The sequence below is a fragment of the Procambarus clarkii genome, chromosome 26, assembly GCF_040958095.1.
Source record: "Procambarus clarkii isolate CNS0578487 chromosome 26, FALCON_Pclarkii_2.0, whole genome shotgun sequence".
Classification (NCBI taxonomy): Eukaryota; Metazoa; Arthropoda; class Malacostraca; order Decapoda; family Cambaridae; genus Procambarus; species Procambarus clarkii.
The window spans coordinates 6,648,447-6,671,264 of NC_091175.1; the positions used below are offsets into that span (position 1 = coordinate 6,648,447).

A 22,818-nucleotide genomic window follows, 5' to 3' on the forward strand; every position below is an offset into this window, starting at 1 on the left:
AATTGCTATGCCCAAGATTACCATCCGTGTGCCGGCGGGGAAGTGGTTCAAATAGCTTCGGCTATCACTTCCTTATGTCCGGTCGTGATGGTCAAGCGGATTAAGGCGTCCCTGTACATACCAGTTGCGTTGCTCCTGGCAGTATGGGTTCGAGTCACTTCTGGGGTGTGAGTTTTCAGTTATATATATATATATATATATATGTGGATAATTATAAAGGGGGGTACCACCACTGGTGCAATTATAGGGACCCACAGCCTCAGAGAAGGGAATTGGATAATTAATGTGGAATGTGGATAATTATAATGATTTAGGGGATATATTTAGGGTATACTTTATATAAGTGAAAAAGCCCGAATCTGGTCCCTAATCATCAAAACAATCTAAAGAGACAAAGAAAATAGAGTTTGAAATCTGTGAAAAAATCAGCCAAAAAAAAATCAAAGTCCCAAGTTCTGCCAGTTGTGACTGATTTATTTGCTGACCAATTTAATTCTATCTTGACATATTTAGGTACAGGTATGCACCCTCCAGGATGTAAACGTTACAACAAAATCACATAATAAACAAAAAAGAAACAAAACTTAAAAAAAAATAATTTCCCTTAAAAAAATTCTTTTTGTATATTGATGAAAGTAATAGATATTCACACTGGACAATGTATTTATATGATATATAACAATATAGAGCATAATAACATATTTACTCATTATTACTCGTGTTATTATGTATTACTCAGCAGTGCTATAAAGGCACCAGCTGTATATCCACTTTGTGGACACTTCTTACTACTATTCTTCTTCTTTGTGCGTCGGACAGGTGCTTGCATCTCTTTATTACTGCATTATCCATCAGTTCTAGTTAATAGGAGCTGTTCTTATCAACAAAACGTTCCTCTTTTTTAAAAAAATCGTCTAAAATCAATTTCAAAAAATATTTTGATGAAAGTTTCACGACGCTGAATCCAATAAGTTGGAGATTTATTTAACATTTTTAAGTAATTTTTATATAATTCGATTATTTTTCACTTCCCGGCCCCCCTGTTTTGCGCCGTTTAAGAGTTAAAGGCAAAGATTCCAAGCCGGGACTGCATACTTATGTCTCCGCGAAGGCTGTATTATTAGTGGTTAGTTGTGGTGGTAGTCGTGGTGGTGAGGGAGAATCGTAGTAGTGAGGGAGAGTGTTGGTGGAGGAGGCTGGGTTGGAAGTGGGGAGGTGGTGGTCAAAAGGGAGAATGGTCATGTTGGAGGAAGATGCTGGAAAAAGTGGGTAATAGGGAGGAGAAGAGTATAATTATGGTACACAGGGATAATAGTGGTTGATGACGGATGTGGTGAAATGACAATGTCGGTGATTGAGGGGAAGTGAGAGTGGTGGAGGACGGTGGAGGTGATTGAGCTTATTAGCATTTCAGTTACCCAATAATTGTGCCAGAGGCAAGAACAATGCTTAACTTTAAAACACCCGACAAAGCTCATTATGCAAAAAACGTGGCGAGTCTCTACAAGCCTCAGGCTTTCTTCGACAGTCAAGGCCAATGTGTATATGGGGCAAAGTCCAGCAGGAGGAGGAAGAGGAGGGAGGAGGAGCCAGCGGAAGCGGCCTTGAGCCGTGTAGAGGGCTCGAGCTCCCACCAGCAACCACAAGTGTGGTCAGTTCGCCGCCAGCCGTCAGCACAACCACACGTGCTGGGCCCCGCTCCCGTGGTCAGCTCCTCACCTCTCGCTCCTCCTCCCCTAGACTTCAGCACCCGCGTTGTTCTGCTTCTGCGCACCGATTGAAGCTTAAAATAGCCGAGATTTTTCGTTTTCCTGTGGAAGACGTCTTTTGCTGTTATTTGCATCCTGTAAGGAAGATTAACCATCTTTCGACAGATTTGCACTGTACGATAAACGAGGTGTAGCATCCCTTGTCTGTCGTCAGCCTCATTCAGCGAAACTACAGATCTATCTCCCAGTGCGAGTCAACTTACCTCTCCAGGAGTGACAAGGTCAAGTCCCAGAGAGACTTCAGGGAAGAGATGGAGCTGTTCGGCGAGCTGTTCAATACCATAGAGGAGCGGGTGGAGCCCCTACCAACCAAACTTAAGGGTAAGTCAGCTGCCCTAGTTATACCCTCTTCTTAATACCTATTCTTCCTTTGTCTTTCCCTGCTTAACACGCCCTCTTTCCAGCATTCCTTTCTCACCATTACTGCCTTCTTAACTCATTCTTTTCCCTCCCTAACTCATCCTACTACCTCTGCTCACCTTCACCTTCTCCCAACCACTTGGGCTGGACGGTAGAGCGACGGTCTCAATTCATGCAGGTCGGCGTTCAATCCCCGACCGTCCCAAGTGGTTACGCACCATTCCTCCCCCCCCCGTCCCATCCCAAATCCCGATCCTAACCCCCTTCCCAGTGGTATATAGTCGTAATGGCTTGGTGCTTTCCCTTGATAATTTCCGCATCTTCCCCCTCCTCTTCCTTACTTCTACAAGTGTCCCAGACTTGGTGCCTTCTTTTGATACTAACTTCCTTACTCTCACCCACTCCTACCTCACCTCCCCCTCCCCACAAAGCTCAACCTACCCCCCCTTCCCTATCTGACTTTACTACAAAATTTCCAGAACCTCTAGTTGCACATCTTTGTTTTGTCTACGTATATTACGCATGGTTGATAACGTTATACCTTTTACTATTAGTGTGTGTTGACTAGAAAATGTTTTTATATCTTGTAATTCTCTACGAGACGCAACACAAACATGGGTAAAAAATGCATGTGTTTTACCCATTAGCATCAAGACTAACCCATCGGCCTATATACAAGTTTCGTATGGCCTTAATGGCCCCCCAATCCGACATATTTATAATCATTAAGTTAAATTTACTTACATGAAAACTATACTAAAATTTTGACATTGTGACAAGATTGATGAAAATTAAGCTACCCAAGAGGTGGCACGGGGATGAATAACCCTTAACATTGTGAAGAGGTAGAATATTGTATATTAGGATGCATCTGTGAGCATGTCGAATTTTCCCCTAAGTCCTGAAAGCGACCAGTGCAGGGAGAGGGTGAGAACCCCTTACTGTTGCTGGGCTAGTAACAGTATGTGGCTAGGCTAGCAAGAGTACTGTTGTTGACGCGGCTAGGCTAGCAAGAGTACTGTTGTTGACGCGGCTAGGCTAGCAAGAGTACTGTTGTTGACGCGGCTAGGCTAGCAAGAGTACTGTTGTTGACGCGGCTAGGCTAGCAAGAGTACTGTTGTTGACGCGGCTAGGCTAGCAAGAGTACTGTTGTTGACGCGGCTAGGCCAGCAAGAGTACTTACTGACGCTGACATTGCGACTCAGTAAGCAAGACTGCTGTTGTTGACATTTGCGTCTAGGCTAACAAAACTGCTTTCTCCTCCCACTCCCTCACTTCAATGACCCAAAGGAATTTTAAATATTTTATTTACTTAAAATGCGTTCCTTAAAGCAATAGAGTATATTTTGTGTGTTGCAAGTTTGAGACATTTTCATAAATGTCATGTAAGTGACATTTATGAAAGGCTGTCAGGTTCGCATATATTGAGAAGGCTACATTGGAATTTGATTTTCAGCTTGGTACAAGGCATTATCTCATATACAGGCTCCTATAAATCCCTTTTACCCACGATTTTTATGAACTGGAATGAAGTTTATCAAATGAAGCAGATAAATTGGCATTTATACAAAATTATTTATGTATTTAATATTGAGTATAATTCGTATCATTAATATTCAAAAATATCAGTGTTGGCGCCATAATTTTGTGCATGAACAATGGCTCGGTGCTAGGTTTCATGACCCATGTTTCTTTATGATTGCAAGAAGCAACATAACTTGCGTAATGAGGTGCATTTCTTAGCGAGTTTTGCTTGCCTTAGTGACTCATGTCTAGCCTATAACTTATGGCTAGGCTTGTGACTTATATCTAACCTAGAGGTGAGGCAGGTGTTGGAGCCCCTAGAGGTGAGACAGGTGTTGGAGCCCCTAGAGGTGACACAGGTGTTGGAAACAGTGAGCCGTGACTGGGGCGTGTGACTGCTGGAAGTGAATGTGTTACCTTTGGCCTGCTGGTGCGTCAAGGGGGGGGGGGGTGGAGGCGGGGTTGACCGAGTCTTATGACCACGGTGGAGGGAGGGAAACATCAGGGGAAAATGCCATATGACATTTTCGTATACTACATAACACTTGGAAAATGTCAGGATAAGGATTTAGGATGGGACGGGGGGGGGGGGAAAGGAATGGTGCTCAACCATTTAGATGGTTGGGGATTGAACGCCGACCTGTATGAAGCGAGACCGTCGCTCTACTCTCCACTCTCGCCGTGTTTTCCTGGGAGTAATAGTTTTGTTATTGTAGTTGTGTATGCGTAAACATTTTGCTGGTCACAAGAGCTATATGGGTCAACACACACAGAGATCACACTAACGTGATGCATCAAATGATTAAGGCAGTGTCTGGGATGCTCCCGGACGCAGGTTCGAATCCTCGTCACGGCCCTTGTGGATTTGTTTATATGGGTCAACCCGTCCTCCTTATAGAACGTCGCATTTTGACGTATACTTTAAGGCCAAAAACTGTCGTACTAGAAAATGGTAGCCTGTCGCCAAATTGCCATTCTGTCCCGTTTTCTGTTCGTGGGTCCTCTGGTAGGGTTAGGATAGGACACTTTAGTACGTCAGTTTCTTGACGTTGGGAGCGCTGGTGAGAACGGACCGTGATCCATCCGTGCTGGAGTCATCACACCAGAGGAGCACTAATATGTAGCCTTCGACCTTCTAGCGCCCGCAGCTCCTGCAGATACTGTGACGCTTCAGGTTAAGGAGGGCGGTAAGTCATCTCACCAGCACTATACAGGGGGAGACCCAGCTCGTCACACGTCACATCCCCACATGTTTACACGGCATTTCGTACCCGTTAAGGGTCTCGAAAATACTCTGTGGGAGCCGGAGTGCACTGTGAGGGCCTGGGAGTACCCAGCTGGTGTCTAGGAGTACCCTGCAGGTGTTTAGGAGTACCCTGCCTCAGTTCTCTGCAGTTCCCTCTTTACTGTGAGCTGCTCAAATAGAAGGCGAATCAGCTGGTCATTCGTAAACACGACTTTGCATCGTGCGTCACTCGCTCATTCATACACGTTGCTCGTGTTCGCTGCGTATACTGACTTCATTCACAGGCCGAGAACCTGCCCTTACCCGCACGCGTTACGAGACAAGCAGCTTGTAGAACCACATTCTTTAGGGGGTATAGGTCACGTGTCCAACACTCAAACAAGAATACTGTTAATGGCTCGTATAGGACACACACACACACACACACACACACACACACACACACACACACACACACACACACACACACACACACACACACACACATATACACACACACACACACACACACACACACGCGCGTGTGCAAAGTTACACTGAACACCTCACAGTGTAATACCAAGAAGGGACCACGCCTAGTGTACACTCCCAATACACACACATACACTAGTAAACTCTAGATTAATACCCTTCGTTCTTTAACGACTATACACCCCCTAGTTAGAACAGTTCCCACATACTCATATGTAGACGTCACTGTTGAATGTGGAAGTTGTGCTGCTAGCTGGAGCCTTTTTTATGTGGTCCAACTAGCCGGTTGTGTGTGTGCCACATATATACCCACCGCTTATATGGTCCAACTAAGAGGTCGCGGGCGCCATGTGGAGGCACCACACTTGGCCTACTTTTACTTGTGTGACGTTTGTTGTTTTTCTGTCGTTTTTAGTCGATGTTTGTGCGGGAACACGGGGGGGGGGGGGGGGTGTCACACCACTGGCCGTTGTGGGGAGTGGTGTGTGACACCACCGGCCATCGAGAGGAAGAGTGGTGTGACACCACTGGCCATGGGGGATGGAAAGTAGGTATTTTTAGAGACCCAAGTTTACCTACTCAGACAGTGTTACTAAATTTATACACAGGCAGCTTGCGCAACTTGACCTCATAGTAACGCAAGTTATGTCATCACTTTGATCCACACAATAAATGAAGCGAAGTGTCGCAGTAATCCATCCTCCAGGTAGAGGGTGGTAATGGCAGTCACAACACTGCCACAACATCCTCCAGGTAGAGGGTGGTAATGGCAGTCACAACACTGCCACAACATCCTCCAGGTAGAGGTTGGTGATCAGTGGCAGTCACAACATTACGTCAGACTGGAGAAAGGCTGGGAATGTGTAGTATAGGTCGAGGTTGTGCCGCAAGTGACCCCTGTTGTGAGGTCCAGACCCGTGAGAACATTATCGCTCCGGGTTCTGGCTGGGTGGAGTGAGGGAGAGTGATGGCCAGACCTCGACCACAGACAAGGAGATGGTGAATGTGGCTGGGTGTAGTGAGGGAGAATAATGGCCGCAGTGAGGTTACTCACTGCGGTGATCTGCAGTGAGGCCGTGCAGACCTCGACCACAGACAGACAAGGAGAGGGGTGAATGTATCAGTAGTTTTTACCGCCACTTGACGCCCGGGGAACTGATGAAATGTTGTTACGCTTGGCCGTTATATTTACAGATGGTCTGATATTTTCAACCCCTGACGTTGGGAGCCGGTCGGCCGAGCGGACAGCACGCTGGACTTGTGATCCTGTGGTCCTGGGTTCGATCCCAGGCGCCGCCGAGAAACAATGGGCAGTTTCTTTCACCCTATGCCCCTGTTACCTAGCAGTAAAATAGGTACATGGGTGTTAGTCAGCTGTCAAGGGCTGCTTCCTGGGGGTGGAGGCCTGGTCGAGGACCGGGCCGCGGGGACACTAAAAAGCCCCGAAATCATCTCAAGATAACGTCCCCTCGTCCCTTCCATCTCCCCCTCGCTCTCAAAACACAATCCTCTGGAGATTTCAACGATGCTGAAGTACCAACCTATGACGTAGGGGAATATAATCCATTCAGTTGTCAGCATTTTGTGTCGCTTAGCTTGTCTGGCCAGAGCGAGCGCCTGTGGCAAGGGCCGTGTTGTATCACCGTGGCCGACCTCCACCAAGTACACTACCTGTATTCTCACCCACTTGTACTCACATGGCTCTGCTTGTGGCGAGGTTGAGCTTCAGCTCATGGGTCTCGCTTCTTACCATTTGCTTCATTAATATAGGCAGTTCTTAAAACCCATAACCGATATCCAACCCATCCTCCAAAACACACGGTACTTACAGCAACTAGCTCACAAAAGTAGAATGTTGTACCCCCATAAAGTTCACATTTAGTATTATTGGAATACCACAGAAGGTATGGGGAAATGTGAAAAAAGTAACTATACAACCTGACTTAACCTGTCCTAGGCCAGGTTAAGTCTGGTAATCTTAGACTTAACGTAAAACATTAATGTGGTTTACTGGCGCAACAGTTCATGTGTTATACGTTCCACCCATAGTTGTCATACGTTTTACTCATAATTGGTATACGTTCCACCCATAGTTGTCATACGTTTCACCCATAAGACACCCAACTCACAAATCTGAAAATGAAGAATTGACAACGATTCAGTCCGTCTTGGACCACAATCAATTCGTGTGAGTTTTGATCTATATATATATCAAAGCGAGGGCGAGGCTGTCCAGCGACCACCCATCCAACGCTGGCCTTAGCCTGACTGATCGACACAAGCGCGCAGCATCTACGATTGATGAAGATTAAGCCACCCAAGAGGTGGCACGGGCATGAATAGCCCGTAAGCAGCATCTACGGTATTTGTACCTATTTAGCTGGAACTACACAAGGTGAGGGGTAGAGTGTGGGTCTAAATATAACAAAACTGCACCTCGTGTAGTGAGGTCAGGGTGGTGACCTTTGTGGTACGAAGTCATGCGGTCCAGTGACCTGATTTGACAATATGACGTTTTGGATCTTTAGGAAGATGAATAAACTTTGTTTAACTGACCTCTAAGGTCACACCAGGTTGGTGTTGTTTGTGCAGCTAACTCGTGACCTCATCTATGGGAGTTGCTGCCTTAGTGACCTTGTTGTGCCAGTTCCTATGTGCACTCTATGTAAGCCCTCGTTACACACACACACACACATACATATATGTGTATATGTATATATATACAGTATATATATACATATACGAAAATGAGTTTTGGAAAACTCCTATTTCAATTAAGCCCTGATGCTAAGAAAATAGTTAGAGGGATAGAAGCCCTAAACCAGAAAATAATAAATACAGAATATGCGGTCATATTCAATGAAATATATATATATATATATATATATATATATATATATATATATATATATGTATATATATATATATATATATATATATATATATATATATATATATATATATATGGATCCACAAGGTCTTCTCCGAGTACTCTTTATTTTCTTCTCTGAGGCTATGGGATATATAGATATACATATATATATATATATATATATATATATATATATATATATATATATATATATACATACATACATACATACATACATACATACATACATACATACATACATACATACACATTATACCCATAGTTGCTATACGCCATCTCATACGTCATATTATTGTTCATAGTGGTTCAGAAAGCACATCCACAAGGTCTTCTCCGAGTACTCTTTATTTTCTTCTCTGAGGCTATGGGATATATAGATATACATATATATATATATATATATATATATATATATATATATATATATATATATATATATATATATATATATATGTCGTACCTAGTAGCCAGAACGCACTTCTCAGCCTACTATGCAAGGCCCAATTTGCCTAATAAGCCAAGTTTTTATGAATTAATTGTTTTTCGACTACCTAACCTACCTAACCTAACCTAACCTAACTTTTTCGGCTACCTAACCTAACCTAACCTATAAAGATAGGTTAGGTTAGGTTAGGTAGGGTTGGTTAGGTTCGGTCATATATCTATGTTAATTTTAACTCCAATAAAAAAATATTGACCTCATACATAATGAAATGGGTAGCTTTATCATTTCATAAGAAAAAAATTAGAGAAAATATATTAATTCAGTGAAACTTGGCTTATTAGGCAAATCGGGCCTTTCATAGTAGGCTGAGAATTGCGTTCTGGCTACTAGGTACGACATATATATATATATATATATATATATATATATATATATATATACATACATACATACATACATACATACATACATACATACATACATACATACATACATACATACACATTATACCCATAGTTGCTATACGCCATCTCATACGTCATATTATTGTTCATAGTGGTTCAGAAAGCACATACTGTTACTAGCGGAGTTGAACTTGCAGCCTGTTGTTATATGGAATGTTAACGCATATGAACGGTAGTATTATTAAAACTTAAAGAGGCGATAGTAACTTAGAGAAAATATTCCCCCCGTGTATGATAACACATTCGATATTTTCCTCTGCATTGCGAGCATTAATTCAGGAAGAAATTCTCGGTTGGTTAAGTTTGGTGGCGCCAGGTGGAGCCAGGCACTAAACTGTGGTCTTAGCACGCTGCGGACCGTGACGCAGGCGTGACGCCACGGCGGGCAGGCAGGATCTGTCGTGGAGCCAGAACGCGTGACGCCACGGCGGGCAGGCAGGATCTGTCGTGGAGCCAGAACGCGTGACGCCACGGCGGGCAGGCAGGATCTGTCGTGGAGCCAGAACGCGTGACGCCACGGCGGGCAGGCAGGATCTGTCGTGGAGCCAGAACGCGTGACGCCACGGCGGGCAGGCAGGATCTGTCGTGGAGCCAGAACGCGTGACGCCACGGCGGGCAGGCAGGATCTGTCGTGGAGCCAGAACGCGTGACGCCACGGCGGGCAGGCAGGATCTGTCGTGGAGCCAGAACGCGTGACGCCACGGCGGGCAGGCAGGATCTGTCGTGGAGCCAGAACGCGTGACGCCACGGCGGGCAGGCAGGATCTGTCGTGGAGCCAGAACGCGTGACGCCACGGCGGGTAAGCAGGAAATATGGAAGAATAGTTTACGGAAAAAAATGTTGTAAACAAAACTAAAGTGAGAAATTAGTGTGATCAAGTTCCCCCTTTTGTCAACAATTACTCAACTCAAGGAGTACCTTTTTTACTTTTTACGTGAATAGACGCATCAGGTGAAAAAAAATGTGGCCAACCGTTTCTCCCCTGCTCGGCTTGAGTTGGGTCCTCCTATTTTAAGCTGAGGACGTAGACCACTGTGCTACAGGCCAGCACCAACCTATGACACTACCACTAAGCGATAACCTGCTCACACATCAATTGTGTACCACACAATTTAGGTGAGAAGGTGGTGGAGGCCAAGACCGTCAGTAGTTTCAACGCGTTATATGACAAAGAGTGCTGGGAAGACGGGACACCACGAGCGTAGCTCTCATCCTGTAACTACACTTAGGTAATTGCACTTAGGTAATTACACAGCCTAAGGTCCTCTTGATGTCTCTGCCTTCCACATTTTCTCTTAACTTGGTCTCTCTCTCTTTATCTCCATTTACCTCGTAATCTTTCTGCATTCCTCTTGATATCTTTACCTTGCTCTTGATATCTGATTCTCTATACCTTCCCTTAGATCTGTCTCTAACTCTATTTATATCTATATACCCTACTATCACCTTGACCTCTCATCCTTACTCTTGCTCTCTAAGCTTGATTTCTACCTTCCTCTTGACCAGTTTACTCTATTGTAATGTATACCTTTTGATACTATATTGATTTGATACTATTTACTTTTGATACTTTTGATTTGGTTCCTCTTGAACTGGTAGTTTATCTGTGTTCTAATTGTCCTCTAAATCTTTGTTGTGATCTGTACCTTCCTCTTTATAGCACCTGGTTGATACCTGGTTGATGGGGTTCTGGGAGTTCTTCTACTCCCCAAGCCCGGCCCGAGGCCAGGCTCGACTCGTGAGAGTTTGGTCCACCAGGCTGTTGCTTGGAGCAGCCCGCAGGCCCACATACCCACCACCTTCCTCTTGTTGTTTCCTCCTTCCTCTTGACCACTTTCTCGGTCTTCACGTTTCACCCTTACCCTTCTCCACATGTACTCTCTATTCGGGGTCGCCCGGAGCCCCACATGGCTGAGGTAAGGGGTCGCCCGGAGCCCACATGGCTGAGGTAAGGGGTCGCCCGGAGCCCCACATGGCTGAGGTAAGGGGTCGCCCGGAGCCCCACATGGCTGAGGTAAGGGGTCGCCCGGAGCCCCACATGGCTGAGGTAAGGGGTCGCCCGGAGCCCCACATGCGACACCATGAACTCTGACTTGAGTTGCGCCTCACGTTAGCATGACGACCTCAATTCACTTGAGCACCCAAGGGGCGAGCCATTTGTAAATGCAATGGTAGTAGTGATGCACTCGTGCACTCCCCAGTGTTATTTGTTCGTTTATGTGCTTGGGGGAAGGTTCCCGCCCTCCTGCCTGACATCACTCGACCCTCCCTGCTTGCTCGCTTTCCTGACCCACCCCCTTCCCTACCAGCACCACCCGCAGCCCTCCCCACCCCCTGCCCACCTGCACGACACCCCCTGCACACCCCCTGGGGCCAGACCAGCGGGCAGGAAGGCATCAGCAACAATAACAACAGTGCCACGTGCTGCGCCACACATCACTATTCACGGGTGCCAGAAATATTAACACCATTTACCCCGCACCATCTTGGTGTTGTGCTTCACCATATACTTGATATTGTCACTATCATTCCTAACTACCATCGTCTCCGTCACCTTTATTGTTGTTACTGGTAATGTTGTAACTACAGTCAACCTTCAGATTATTACACATTATCATATCATGACTAACTACTGCGTTACGACCTCATCTCCTGGGCAGGTCTTCCTGTGCTCGTCACTGGGGGTTTCCTCCGGCGACATCTGCATGTATTGTATGGCCTGGACTACGTCAGAGAAGTGGGAGCAGTAACGTCGGTAAAGGTGACCAGACCACACACTAGAAGGTGAAGGGACGACGACGTTTCGGTCCGTCCTGGACCATTCTCAAGTCTCTTTCGACTTGAGAATGGTCCAGGACGGACCGAAACGTCGTCGTCCCTTCACCTTCTAGTGTGTGGTCTGGTCAACTTACTTTAGCCACGTTATTGTGACTCGTCGCCTGCGTCGGTAAAGGTGTACACGTTGGTGGCTCGCATGTTATAACCTCAGTGTGGGATGGCTGGCAGTCATGGCGTCTGCCTCCTCCACCACCAGCGCTGCCAGACTTGTTTCTTACCATTATTAGCAAGTGTCTACGAGAAGGATGTGACTAATGCATGACATTTGGCCCTCCATGACGTCTCTCTGACGCGTAAAGAATATAATTACACAAGAAAGCATGAATGCTGCGCGGAAGAAGCGTTACTCGTGTTCTTCAGAAGGTCACGGTGTCGGCTGCCTTCCACCTGTCGCGGAACGGGCTGCCATCTACGTGTTGAGCACCTTAGAGGCCGCGGTGTGGGCTGTGGGTTACCCTGTGTGTACCTCAGAGCTCGGGCTGGTCTATACGGAGCTGCCCTGGCCGGAGCTCCGTGCCCGACACGGCATCACACGGGAGACGTGTCTCGGTACTAAGCATACAGTGTTCGGCGTTACGAGACCTTTCCTCTCCTTGATCCTGAAAGGATGCACCAATGTTGGCTCGCCTCGCGCCTCACTCAAGTTATCTTAATGATCTATACATCCGCTGGTATGAAAGGGAACGGCGCTAAGTATACTCTTAGCTTCTTTTGTTTTTCTCACTAGAGTGGTTGTCGCCTATTCACTGGCTTGCGGCTTCCTCAGTCTCATCATCATCATTCTAACTCATCATCCTAAATAATCATTCTCAGTTTCATCGTCCCTATTATCATCCTCAGTCAAATCACCTTGTCTAAGTCATCTTTAAAACATTCTGCGCTTTTAAATCACCTTTGGGAATTTCAGGTCTAATATCTGCTCTTTTTCCAGCTCTGGTAACTCCCTTCTCCAATTAGGCTTTGAAATAATCGTAAAATCTTTGCTTAGGGCCTCATAAACTTTTTTTTTAAGTATCCATGGGTAAGCTTTGTCATGTGGTGCAGCCTTGCTGGAGAGGACTCTCCAGGCAAGGCTGGAGAGGACTCTCCAGGCAAGGCTGGAGAGTCCTCTGTTGTTACATCCACACAGCTCACAGTCATTCAAGGAGTGTCCGGCTGCTACTTCCGGACGGTGCTGAGATGCCTCTAGTTTCAACACTTCCTGCAAGTTTAAGATTAGTAGGCTGCCTCGCACCTCTTGTCGTTTGCGTTGCATATCTGCGTGTGTGTGTAGTGGCTACTTAGACACGTCTCACAGTGGTCTCCCCGGTGTGGCTTGAGAGGTTCTGTGCTCCACTGTGTGTGTGTCACCAGGGACGACAGCTCTGAATTACTAGAAAACTACAATAAGACCCCCACGTCAGTGGACGCGAGAACAGCAGAGGGAACAAGTTCATCACATACAACAGCTTTAGGAAGTGTTCAGGACAGACACATTTAAAATGAATGGTACACGAAGGGAACACAGATGGAAATTAAGAGACCTGCATGAGCCAGAAAGGTATTATAAATAAATAAATAAATAAATAAATAAATAAATAAATAAATAAATAAATAAATGTTTATTTAGGTAAGGTACATACATACAAGAAATTTTTACGAAGATTGGTTGACTTATAGGTAGAGCTAGTACATACAATGCCTAAAGCCACTATTACGCAAAGCGTTTATAAGCAGTGTTGTATCAGGGTAATGAACAAAACACTGTTGTAATAAGGAATGTGTTGGAGGCCGACTCCACACACAGCTATAAATGTAGATACGACAGCCTAATTGGTATTGAAATACGTGTACCAGTTTATTGAGGAGTAAGAGGCTGGGCTCAGGTGATATAGCACGTCCCCACAAGTATAACCTAGGGCCAGATTCACGAAGCAGTTACGCAAGTCCTTACGAACGTGCACATCTTTCCTCAATCTTTAACGGCTTTGGTTACATTTATTAAACAGTTTACAAGCATGAAAACTTCCCAATGAACTGTTGTTATTGTTATAAACAGCCTCTTGATACTTCGGAACTCATTACCTGTTTAATAATTGTAAACAAAGCCGCTAAAGATTCAGAAAAGATGTACAGGTTCGTAAATGCTTGCGTAACTGCTTCGTGAATCTGGTCCAGGTGAGTAACCTAACCCCCACCCCATACACCGTGTTCTAAGGGAGGTATTAAGTAATCCCTTGCTCCGCTGGAGGTCCCTTAACACTGATATAATCTGCATCTTAATACAGCCACCTTATTACATCCGTACTGAATGTTTCCTCCGCATGGTAATACACTAGTTACACGAGTCGCGGTCTCACGTAACTCTTGAAACTTTCAGTATTTACAGACAAGGTGAACCGGCCACAGCGCCAATACTGTCGTGATGAACCTGTTTAGGTCACACCAGGCTCGTAATTCGGTTTTTACGTGTTGTTGGCAATGACTGTGAAAGGAACAAGTCCAGTCTGCAGTCGGCAGTGTGTGTGTGTGTGTGTGTGTGTGTGTGTGTGTGTGTGTGTGTGTGTGTGTGTGTGTGTGTGTGTTATTACCTAAGTGTAGTTACAGGATGAGAGCTACGCTCGTGGTGTCCCGTCTTCCCAGCACTCTTTGTCATATAACGCTTTGAAACTATTGAAGGTCTTGGCCTCCACCACCTTCTCACCTAACTTGTTCCAACCGTCTACCACTCTGTTTGCGAAAGTAAATTTTCTTATATTTCTTCGGCATCTGTGTTTAGCTAGTTTAAATCTATGACCTCTTGTTCTTAAAGTTCCAGGTCTCAGGAAATCTTCCCTATCGATTTTATCAATTCCTGTTACTATTTTGTATGTAGTGATCATATCACCTCTTTTTCTTCTGTCTTCTAGTTTTGGCATATTTAATGCCTCTAACCTCTCCTCGTAGCTCTTGCCCTTCAGTTCTGGGAACCACTTAGTAGCATGTCTTTGCACCTTTTCCAGTTTGTTGATGTGTTATCAACTCCTAGATCATTCTCTCTTGTCTGTTTCGTGGTGGATTTTGTCTCCCATTCGGTACCCTGTGTCTGGCCCCCCCTGTTCTCTCCACTTAGTTTCATTACCTTACATTTACTTGGATTGAACTTTAGTAGCTATTTGTTGGACCATTCCTTGTCTAGTTTGTCTAGGTCATCTTGTAGCCTCTTGCTATCTTCCTCGGTCTTAATCCTCCTCATAATTTTTGCATCATCAACAAACAATGAGAGGAACGAATCTATTCCCTCTGGGAGATTGTTTACATCTATCAGAAACAGGATAGGCCCAAGGACTGACCCCTGTGGGACTCCACTGGTGACGTCTCGCCACTCTGAGACGTCACCCCTCAGTGACTCATTGTCTTCTGTTGCTTAGGTAGGTTTATCCATTGGAGCACCTTCCCTTTTGCTCCTCCTGCCTGCCTATGTGTGCGTGCGCTGGCGTGTTTGTGTTTGACCGACATGTCAAGTGTAAATACCAAATAAAGCTTGGTACTGATCACTACCTTAGTGCCCGTGAGCTCAGTGGACTTCGGGTGACGTACGAAACCTGGAGGTAATGGGGGGGGGGTGTTACTACCATTAATGGGACCTTGCTGACCTTGTAGGAAGTGGGGGGGGGGTGTTAGGGGTGCGTAAAAGGCATGGCTGGGGGGGGGGGGCAGGAATGGGTGTTCTGGGAGTAAAGACGGTATATAAGTACAAAAACAAATAGCTACAGTATTATGATAGATTAGCTGTATTTTGTAGGTACCTGTGATTAACTTAATTCAATAGTTATGTATTTATAATGTAATCCCGGTTCTTCATTCGTTGTAGTATTATCCGTGGTGGTGGGGGGTGGGGGGAGGCGTCACGGCGCGCAGCCGACACCTCACACCAGGAAGACAAGTTTTTCCTCTTCCAGACAAGGCTTAGCACAGGCAGGGCTTCCCAGCGTGGACGCCGGCTCCTCCAGCCTCATGGTCAATAGTGTGATCCACCCCGCACCCTATGACAGTGTTGACCTCTGATGTCACACATCAGAGGTCAACACTTACCTTACCTTGAGGTTCCCAGGTGCCATGACCAGCACATCTGGAAGATCTGGACAAGAATTGCTTTTGAGTGGCCTCACTACTTTGTCACTGCCAACAGCTGCAGCTCCCACACTCTACACTCAAGGGACACAAACCGTCACTCAATGATTTGTATTACAGTATTAATATTATTACCCATCATCATCATCAATTGTTTAACGTTGATAACCAAATAACGGAGCCTTTATATTTGTTGTGTTATTACTACCAACACCTTAACACGACGATGGTTATTGTATAGATAAACAGTCACTGTATCTTGTTCATCCATACCCTTGTACACACTGTGGTGTGCCCCGGGCACTGTTGAGGGCCCGGGAGGAGGGCCAGGGCTAGGCTGCCCCACCACACTCAAGGGCTTGAGAGGAAGGCAGGGCTAGGCTCCCTCACCACACTCAAGGGCTTGAGAGGCCCGTGTGGCTCAGAACTTCACAGATGTTAAAACATTAATAAAATGTAATCTCTGTGTTGAGGTTATTGACAACGTTGGTGATTCACCGCCAGGAATAACCGTTGTTGTTGTTGTTGTTGTTATACATTCAGCTACTCGTTCCGAGTAGCACGGGCTATGGTGAGCCCGTAGTGGACTTACCTGGCACAGGAGCGGTGCTGAATGTGTGTGTGCTTTTCTAATAACCGACCGATTGTTATATCATTTATATTTCTGCTGCGTACCTTCACCTCGCCCAGTGACTTGCTGTTGTTGAGAAAACACAAAACATTTATTGGGGATTATTTGAAACCTGGCAAAGGTCACCAAAAAAGTGCACCACTTTTTCCTCCAGCCTTCAAGTGATGGTAACTCTCACTCTTTTGAAGAGTGGTTAATATGTGTTTAAATATTAACAGTGTTAGCGCTGCGGGTTTCTATAGAAAGACGACAAAATTCTTTAGGCTTTTCTGTTCTCCTGAGAGGCATTGTGATTCTAAATTGACTTATCTGTCTAATAACGAGATTTGTAAGTTCTTGGCAGCTGAACTTGCTTGGATTTGGCTTAGCGTATTTCCTGTGTGAACACGCTAAAAACGTTGATGATAATTCAGAATTGTATTTAAGAAGTGGGGTTAACCCAAGGTTGAGTACACACAAGAAGCCTAGTCAACCTGACTCTTGCTCTTATAGGACAACATACTCTGAGAAGTGTTGTATTATCGTAACAGAGTATTGTATACTTGTATTTTTGAAGTGTTTTATTATGTAAACAAAATGTTGCCAGATAGGTCTCTTTAATATTTTTTTTTTTAACACGGTTGGTACTAAGAGGCGTCACATTACACTATGGGCGACACTTCACTTGAGACAACACTCCACTAGGGGCGACACAAGCACAGTATATTTTACATACGAAGAACAGCGTTTACATTGGTCCAAGGTGAGCAATTAGTAAGTGTTTGTTGACGTGGCTGGATGGCAAGAGCAGCGGGTGTTGCCGGTACCACAAGAGTGGAGGCGAGGGTTGACGGCCTTGATGCGCGCGCACGTGTACACCCGTCCTCACCTGCGGGAACGTATAAATGTGTCGTCATTTCCGTAAATGTAACAATAACGGCCACAGGGGGCGTGGTGTGTGGAGAGGGGTCACAGTATCCTCCCCGTCAGCAGGGAGGAAGGATGTGTCACCCATCCAGTAACGCCAAGTTGAAGAAGATTTTACAGTCACTAGTTGCCCGAAGTGACTGGGCCGTCACGTGACTGTTACAGTCGCTCAAACCACTCTACACTTAAACTCCCTCGAATTACCTAATTCACCAACGCTCAGTCAATAAACCAACCCATCCCCCTCTAACAAATGTCTGGTTCCCAAACAGTCCAATCAACTAGCCTCTTCAAACCTCCAAATTTGGTTTTTAATTTGGCCCCGAGGGGCGAGTTTATTGGGCAGCGTCACTCGTCCTGTGAGTGAACACACCGCCATAGCAGCATGTACAACACTCCCCAATAAGAAGAAAACCCGCTGGGTTGTTCATCCTGTCACTTGTACCCAGACACAGCTGGGACTTCAACCTCCAAACTACCAATTAACATTCTAAAACTTTGGAATGCCACACTTGAGAGGAAGACAAAGATCTCCCCTGGATTACAATGTCAGTAACTACTAAGATGATATTCACTGCTACCGAACTATAAGATACAATTGGCATATATTACATTATAACTATTTGTAGAAGATCTGTCCAATGCTTACTAATGTTAATGAACACATACTTATAAAAGTGTACATTGTATTTTATAAGTAATTTTTTGTGGGACAGCATTGATTCTGGACTGTAAACTCCCGGTAGTGTATTGGTTCTGGACGGTAAAGTCCAGACAGGACTTATAGTCTTCTCTGTGAGGCAACATATTACGTGAGCTATTATCTTTAAAGGCTTAAAAAAAACTTTCCTGAAATTGTGGTAAACAAATTACCAGCATTGTTGGAAACTAATGGGAAAAAATGCAATTCAAAATTGAATTAAATACAACTCGTCATTAATTATGAGCGAGTGAGGCGCCGAGAAAGCAAAAATGAGGTGGTGGTGGTGCTTGCAGGAGTGGGAAGGAGGACCCAGGCATAGCAACACTGACAGGAGGCCTTCAGTTGCTCCTGCAGGGCCTCGGGGGGGAAAAAATGGTTTTACCGAAAGGGGAAACTGGGGTTTATAGGCGGGGAACGAGAGGGGCTAAGATGAAAGAGGAGGTGGGTGAGGGAATTTAGGGGGGAAGGGTGAGGGAAGTTAGGGGGGGAAGGGTGAGGGAAGTTAGGGGGGAGGGTGAGGAAGGTGGGGAAACGGCTTGCTCCATCATGGCGCATTGGTGTGAAATGAGATATCATGTTAAATTTAGTAATACGCATGACTGGCAAAGAGCCTCATGTTGAAAGCGCTTGAGGGTCTACTTAACACTAGTTCTTGAAATGTCATGGCTGAGGAACCAATTATTTCCTAAATCCCAGTTATCTCATAGCAGTAAATATATCTTGTGTCTGTAAATGTAGTTTCTTGAGGCTGTGTGTGTGTTCTACTTGAAGCTAATTTCTACCTCATATCTTCCTCACGCCCGATGTCGTCTTGTCAAATGATGCCAGTAGTCGCGTTTTCGCACTACATATGCTGCACACGCGCCAGTTTTGAATTTGTAATTCAAATTCAAACTATGAAACAGCCGCGTAATGGCGTCTGACCTCAGCAAGTATTCTTGCCTAACAACCTAAAAACTGAAAGTATTTCGAGAACCAGAACATTGAAGGTGCAAATAACGCCATTGATCGCTGGTGAAACTTGATCCCTATGGCGGGTTGTTCGCTGGGACAGTTTGGTCGTGCAGCGACCGAACTCTCCCAGCGAACAAGTTGTATAATATTTATAATTAAATACATTGTGCTACTGTGAACAAAAAAAGATTATTCAGCTGATATAAACATTAAATGATCTTACCTACGAACGTAAACATTTAAATAATGTTGATCTTGTATTACGTACGGATTAATTTGCTAAGTGAGAAGTGGAGCAAGACAGTGGTAACCTTGTGACATGTAAAGTGGAACTCTCCTCATCACCATAACCAACATTCACTCTTGTTGATGCTCGTGCCGTTTTGTTATTGATGTTCCTGGGTTATTGATGTACTTGGTTACTGATGTTACTTGGTTATTGATGTTCTTGGCTATTAATGTATTATAAGTTGTAGTGACGAACGGTGCCAGACACCCGCGTAAAGTGCGTTAGGATTCGCTTGATAACTTTCCATCCCACTCTGCCTCGGGTATACATGTTCAAGGTGAACATGTATACCCGGGGGTCATTCTCAGTATACATGGCCTGCCAGGCTTCTCGACCAGAATATTTACAGGTGGAATTCACACGCATACGTTTGGAAATCTGCACTTTGTTCCGGAATTAACATACGTGTATGAGAAACTATTGGGGTCATTCACTGGGCTCAAATTTACATCATTGAGCTCCTTAGGCATACATGTATATCTGCATACATGCAGATATTTGTAATTTATATTATATAAATTCCTGTGTATTGTTATTTCGCCGCGTTCATCTGGTAGTTTTAGTATTTTTGTAATTTCCTCGTTCGATGCTCGTGGTTGATTCTCATTGTTGACTGTTAGTCCCATGGTTGACTCGTTTAGTACCGTGGTTGACTCGTTAGCCCCTTAGAGCAAACTGGTTGTTAACGATGCTGGTTTTTGCAGGGGCTGGAGCAGGTGGTTATTGCCAAGGCTTAAACATCATGGTTGTAGAAGTTTGCTGTTGACGAGACTAGAAGCAGCAGCAACAGTTAATTCGCCAGATGACTGGGTTTTGTTTTCAATATTTAGTGTCTGTTATACCATAGACGCTCCCGCTACTCATTCTTCCCCTACTTCCCTTTTCCTGTCCCTGTTCCTCCTCTTCCTGCCTCTGTTCCTCCCCTTCCTGCCCCTGTTCCTCCACTTCCTACCCCTGTCCCTTCCCTTCCTCCTTCGCTCGAGTCGTAATATTCACACAGATATCTTTCCTACATAGATACTCACAATTATACCTGAGCGCCGCAAACCTTCTCTAATAACAGCGATTCATATCGTAAATTAGGCCTTAAAAGAAGAGTAAATATATAGAGCTCTTGACAGTATCAGCTCGAGACAACTCGTAGCAAAACTAAAAACATTGAGCAAACAATGCAGGTTAACACTCGCCCAGAAATAGCCTAGTTGCACTTTTTAAAAACATGTTGCTATCACAATAGAAACTTTTTACTGAATTTTGTGAAGCCTAAGTTGGGCACACACAGGTGGGCGTGGACAGATCAACTAGCTCTCCTATCATGAGTCCATACACCTTTACATTTAAATTTATTATTGTGTTGTGGTGTTTCTGCCTGACTCTGCCACTAACTGTGTCTGTGTGTGTTGCAGGTCAGTGGCCAGCTTGGCTACGAGGCAGCTTCCTCAGGGTGGGACCAGGCAAGTATGACCTCGGCGACTTCACTCTCAACCACTGGCTCGACGGCATGGCCATCCTCCATAAATTCCATATTGATGGTGGCAAGGTGAGTGTCGTGGTACTGAGGGTAACTGGTAGAAGTGACTGAATGAGTTATATGATGGCGCGTGAAGTGCTATTGTCCATAGAGCCCCGCCTCTTGTTCATAGTTCCTACGCCCGTTCACAGCCATCACTTCATAAGAATGTAGCCCATAAGTGTTCACAAGCTGACGGCGTGTTAACCTCCGGTCTATCCACAGGTGTCGTTCCGTTCCAAGTACCTGCGGTCAGACGCCTACAAGAAGGCTTGCATGGCTCAGCGTCCAGTCTTCACCGAGTTCGGTACCCACTGTTACCCCGACCCCTGCAAGAACATCTTCTCCAGAATGTTCTCCCACTTCGTAAGTTATAGACCTCATGTGGCTTCAGGAGTTATAGACCTCATGTGGCTTCAGGAGAATTGTAATATTTTACGAAATTGTGTGTGACTTTTGATTTGTGTTGCAGGTTTACTTGTGTTTGAAGAATATTCCTATATTTCCATCACAAATTTTTGGGGCTTTGTATTTTATGTTAAGATGTTGACTAACTTGGATACTGTGTGCGCTACAGACAAGGTTTTACTTTGACATCGATTGATTGATTCGTGAAGATTAAACAACCGAAGAGGTGGCACGGGCATGAATAGCCCGTAACGTTTTCTGGCATGTTGCTGACGTTTATATATATATATGCAACAGCCGTCAGTGTGTCGTGTGTGAACTGAAGGCGTGCAAGAGTTACAAGAGTCCCCAGAAGATGCTACACGTTGCTCTTAGTGTGGAGAGAGTACATATGGTTATGTTGTTCATCGAGTCTCTTTACATGTTAAAGGGGGCTTTTTCTATGCTTGGGACAAATACTGTTATCACGCCTAAAGTGTTGATGTTTATATCCTCGCAAAGAGGCCTGCGCGCCCGCCAAACACACACCGAAAATACGACGTTGGTACAACGTTCGAACAAGTTTTAACACATAACCAGTTATAACAACCAACATAGCAAGTTGTAACAACGTTCTAATACGTCATAAACACGTTAAGCCAAGATGTAACAACTTTATTACAAGTTGTAACAAGCGGAAAATAGAGACAGTTTCGGTTTGTGTTTCCAAAACCTGGAGGAGTGAGATGACTGAGGCTCACGAGGTCTGGGTGTCCTCATAGACTTAACTGTAAAGACGATGAGTCACAATAACGTGGCTGAAGTTTGCTGACCAGACCACACACTAGAAGTTGAAGGGACGACGACGTTTCGGTCCGTCCTGGACCATTCTCAAGTCGATTGTGAATGGTCACAATCGACTTGAGAATGGTCTAGGACGGACCGAAACGTCGTCGTCCCTTCAACTTCTAGTGTGTGGTCTGGTCAACTTAACTGTGAAGATTTTTTCGTCATATCCTTCAAGTGTATGGTGAAGGAGTCGGCGTGCACACTCAACTCTCAGTGCTCAGGCTAGTGCTCACATATCCAACCTTCGACTTTTTTATTAGAATCATTATTCGCTGCAGGGCGAAAAAACCCTTGAAGGTTAAAAGGTAAAAAAACTCGTTTTCAGAGGTTACCTGAGTAAGCACTCCCGCCGCCTCGATACCAAGTGTGTGTTGCTTGCAAGTCCACTTGCTCTTAGAGTTGCTCTTAGTGAATTATCAACATATCTAAGATGATGGCGTAATTTCACTGGAAGGTCTGGCAGCGAGGACTGGCAGTGCCAGGAACT

General features: G+C 45.0%; 1 protein-coding gene across 1 annotated transcript in view; it reads left to right on the forward strand.

The window, feature by feature from the left end:
• Nucleotides 1-1,639: 1,639 nt before the first annotated feature.
• The window catches only part of LOC123756717 (beta,beta-carotene 15,15'-dioxygenase), a 33,599-nt gene continuing 12,420 nt past the window's right edge, over nucleotides 1,640-22,818 (forward strand). The window contains exons 1-3 of the mRNA XM_045739985.2: nucleotides 1,640-2,090; nucleotides 20,992-21,125; nucleotides 21,321-21,461. Of these exons, the coding sequence (XP_045595941.1) occupies nucleotides 2,021-2,090; nucleotides 20,992-21,125; nucleotides 21,321-21,461 (345 nt within the window). The 5' untranslated portion in view covers nucleotides 1,640-2,020. The remainder of the gene's footprint in view (nucleotides 2,091-20,991; nucleotides 21,126-21,320; nucleotides 21,462-22,818) is intronic.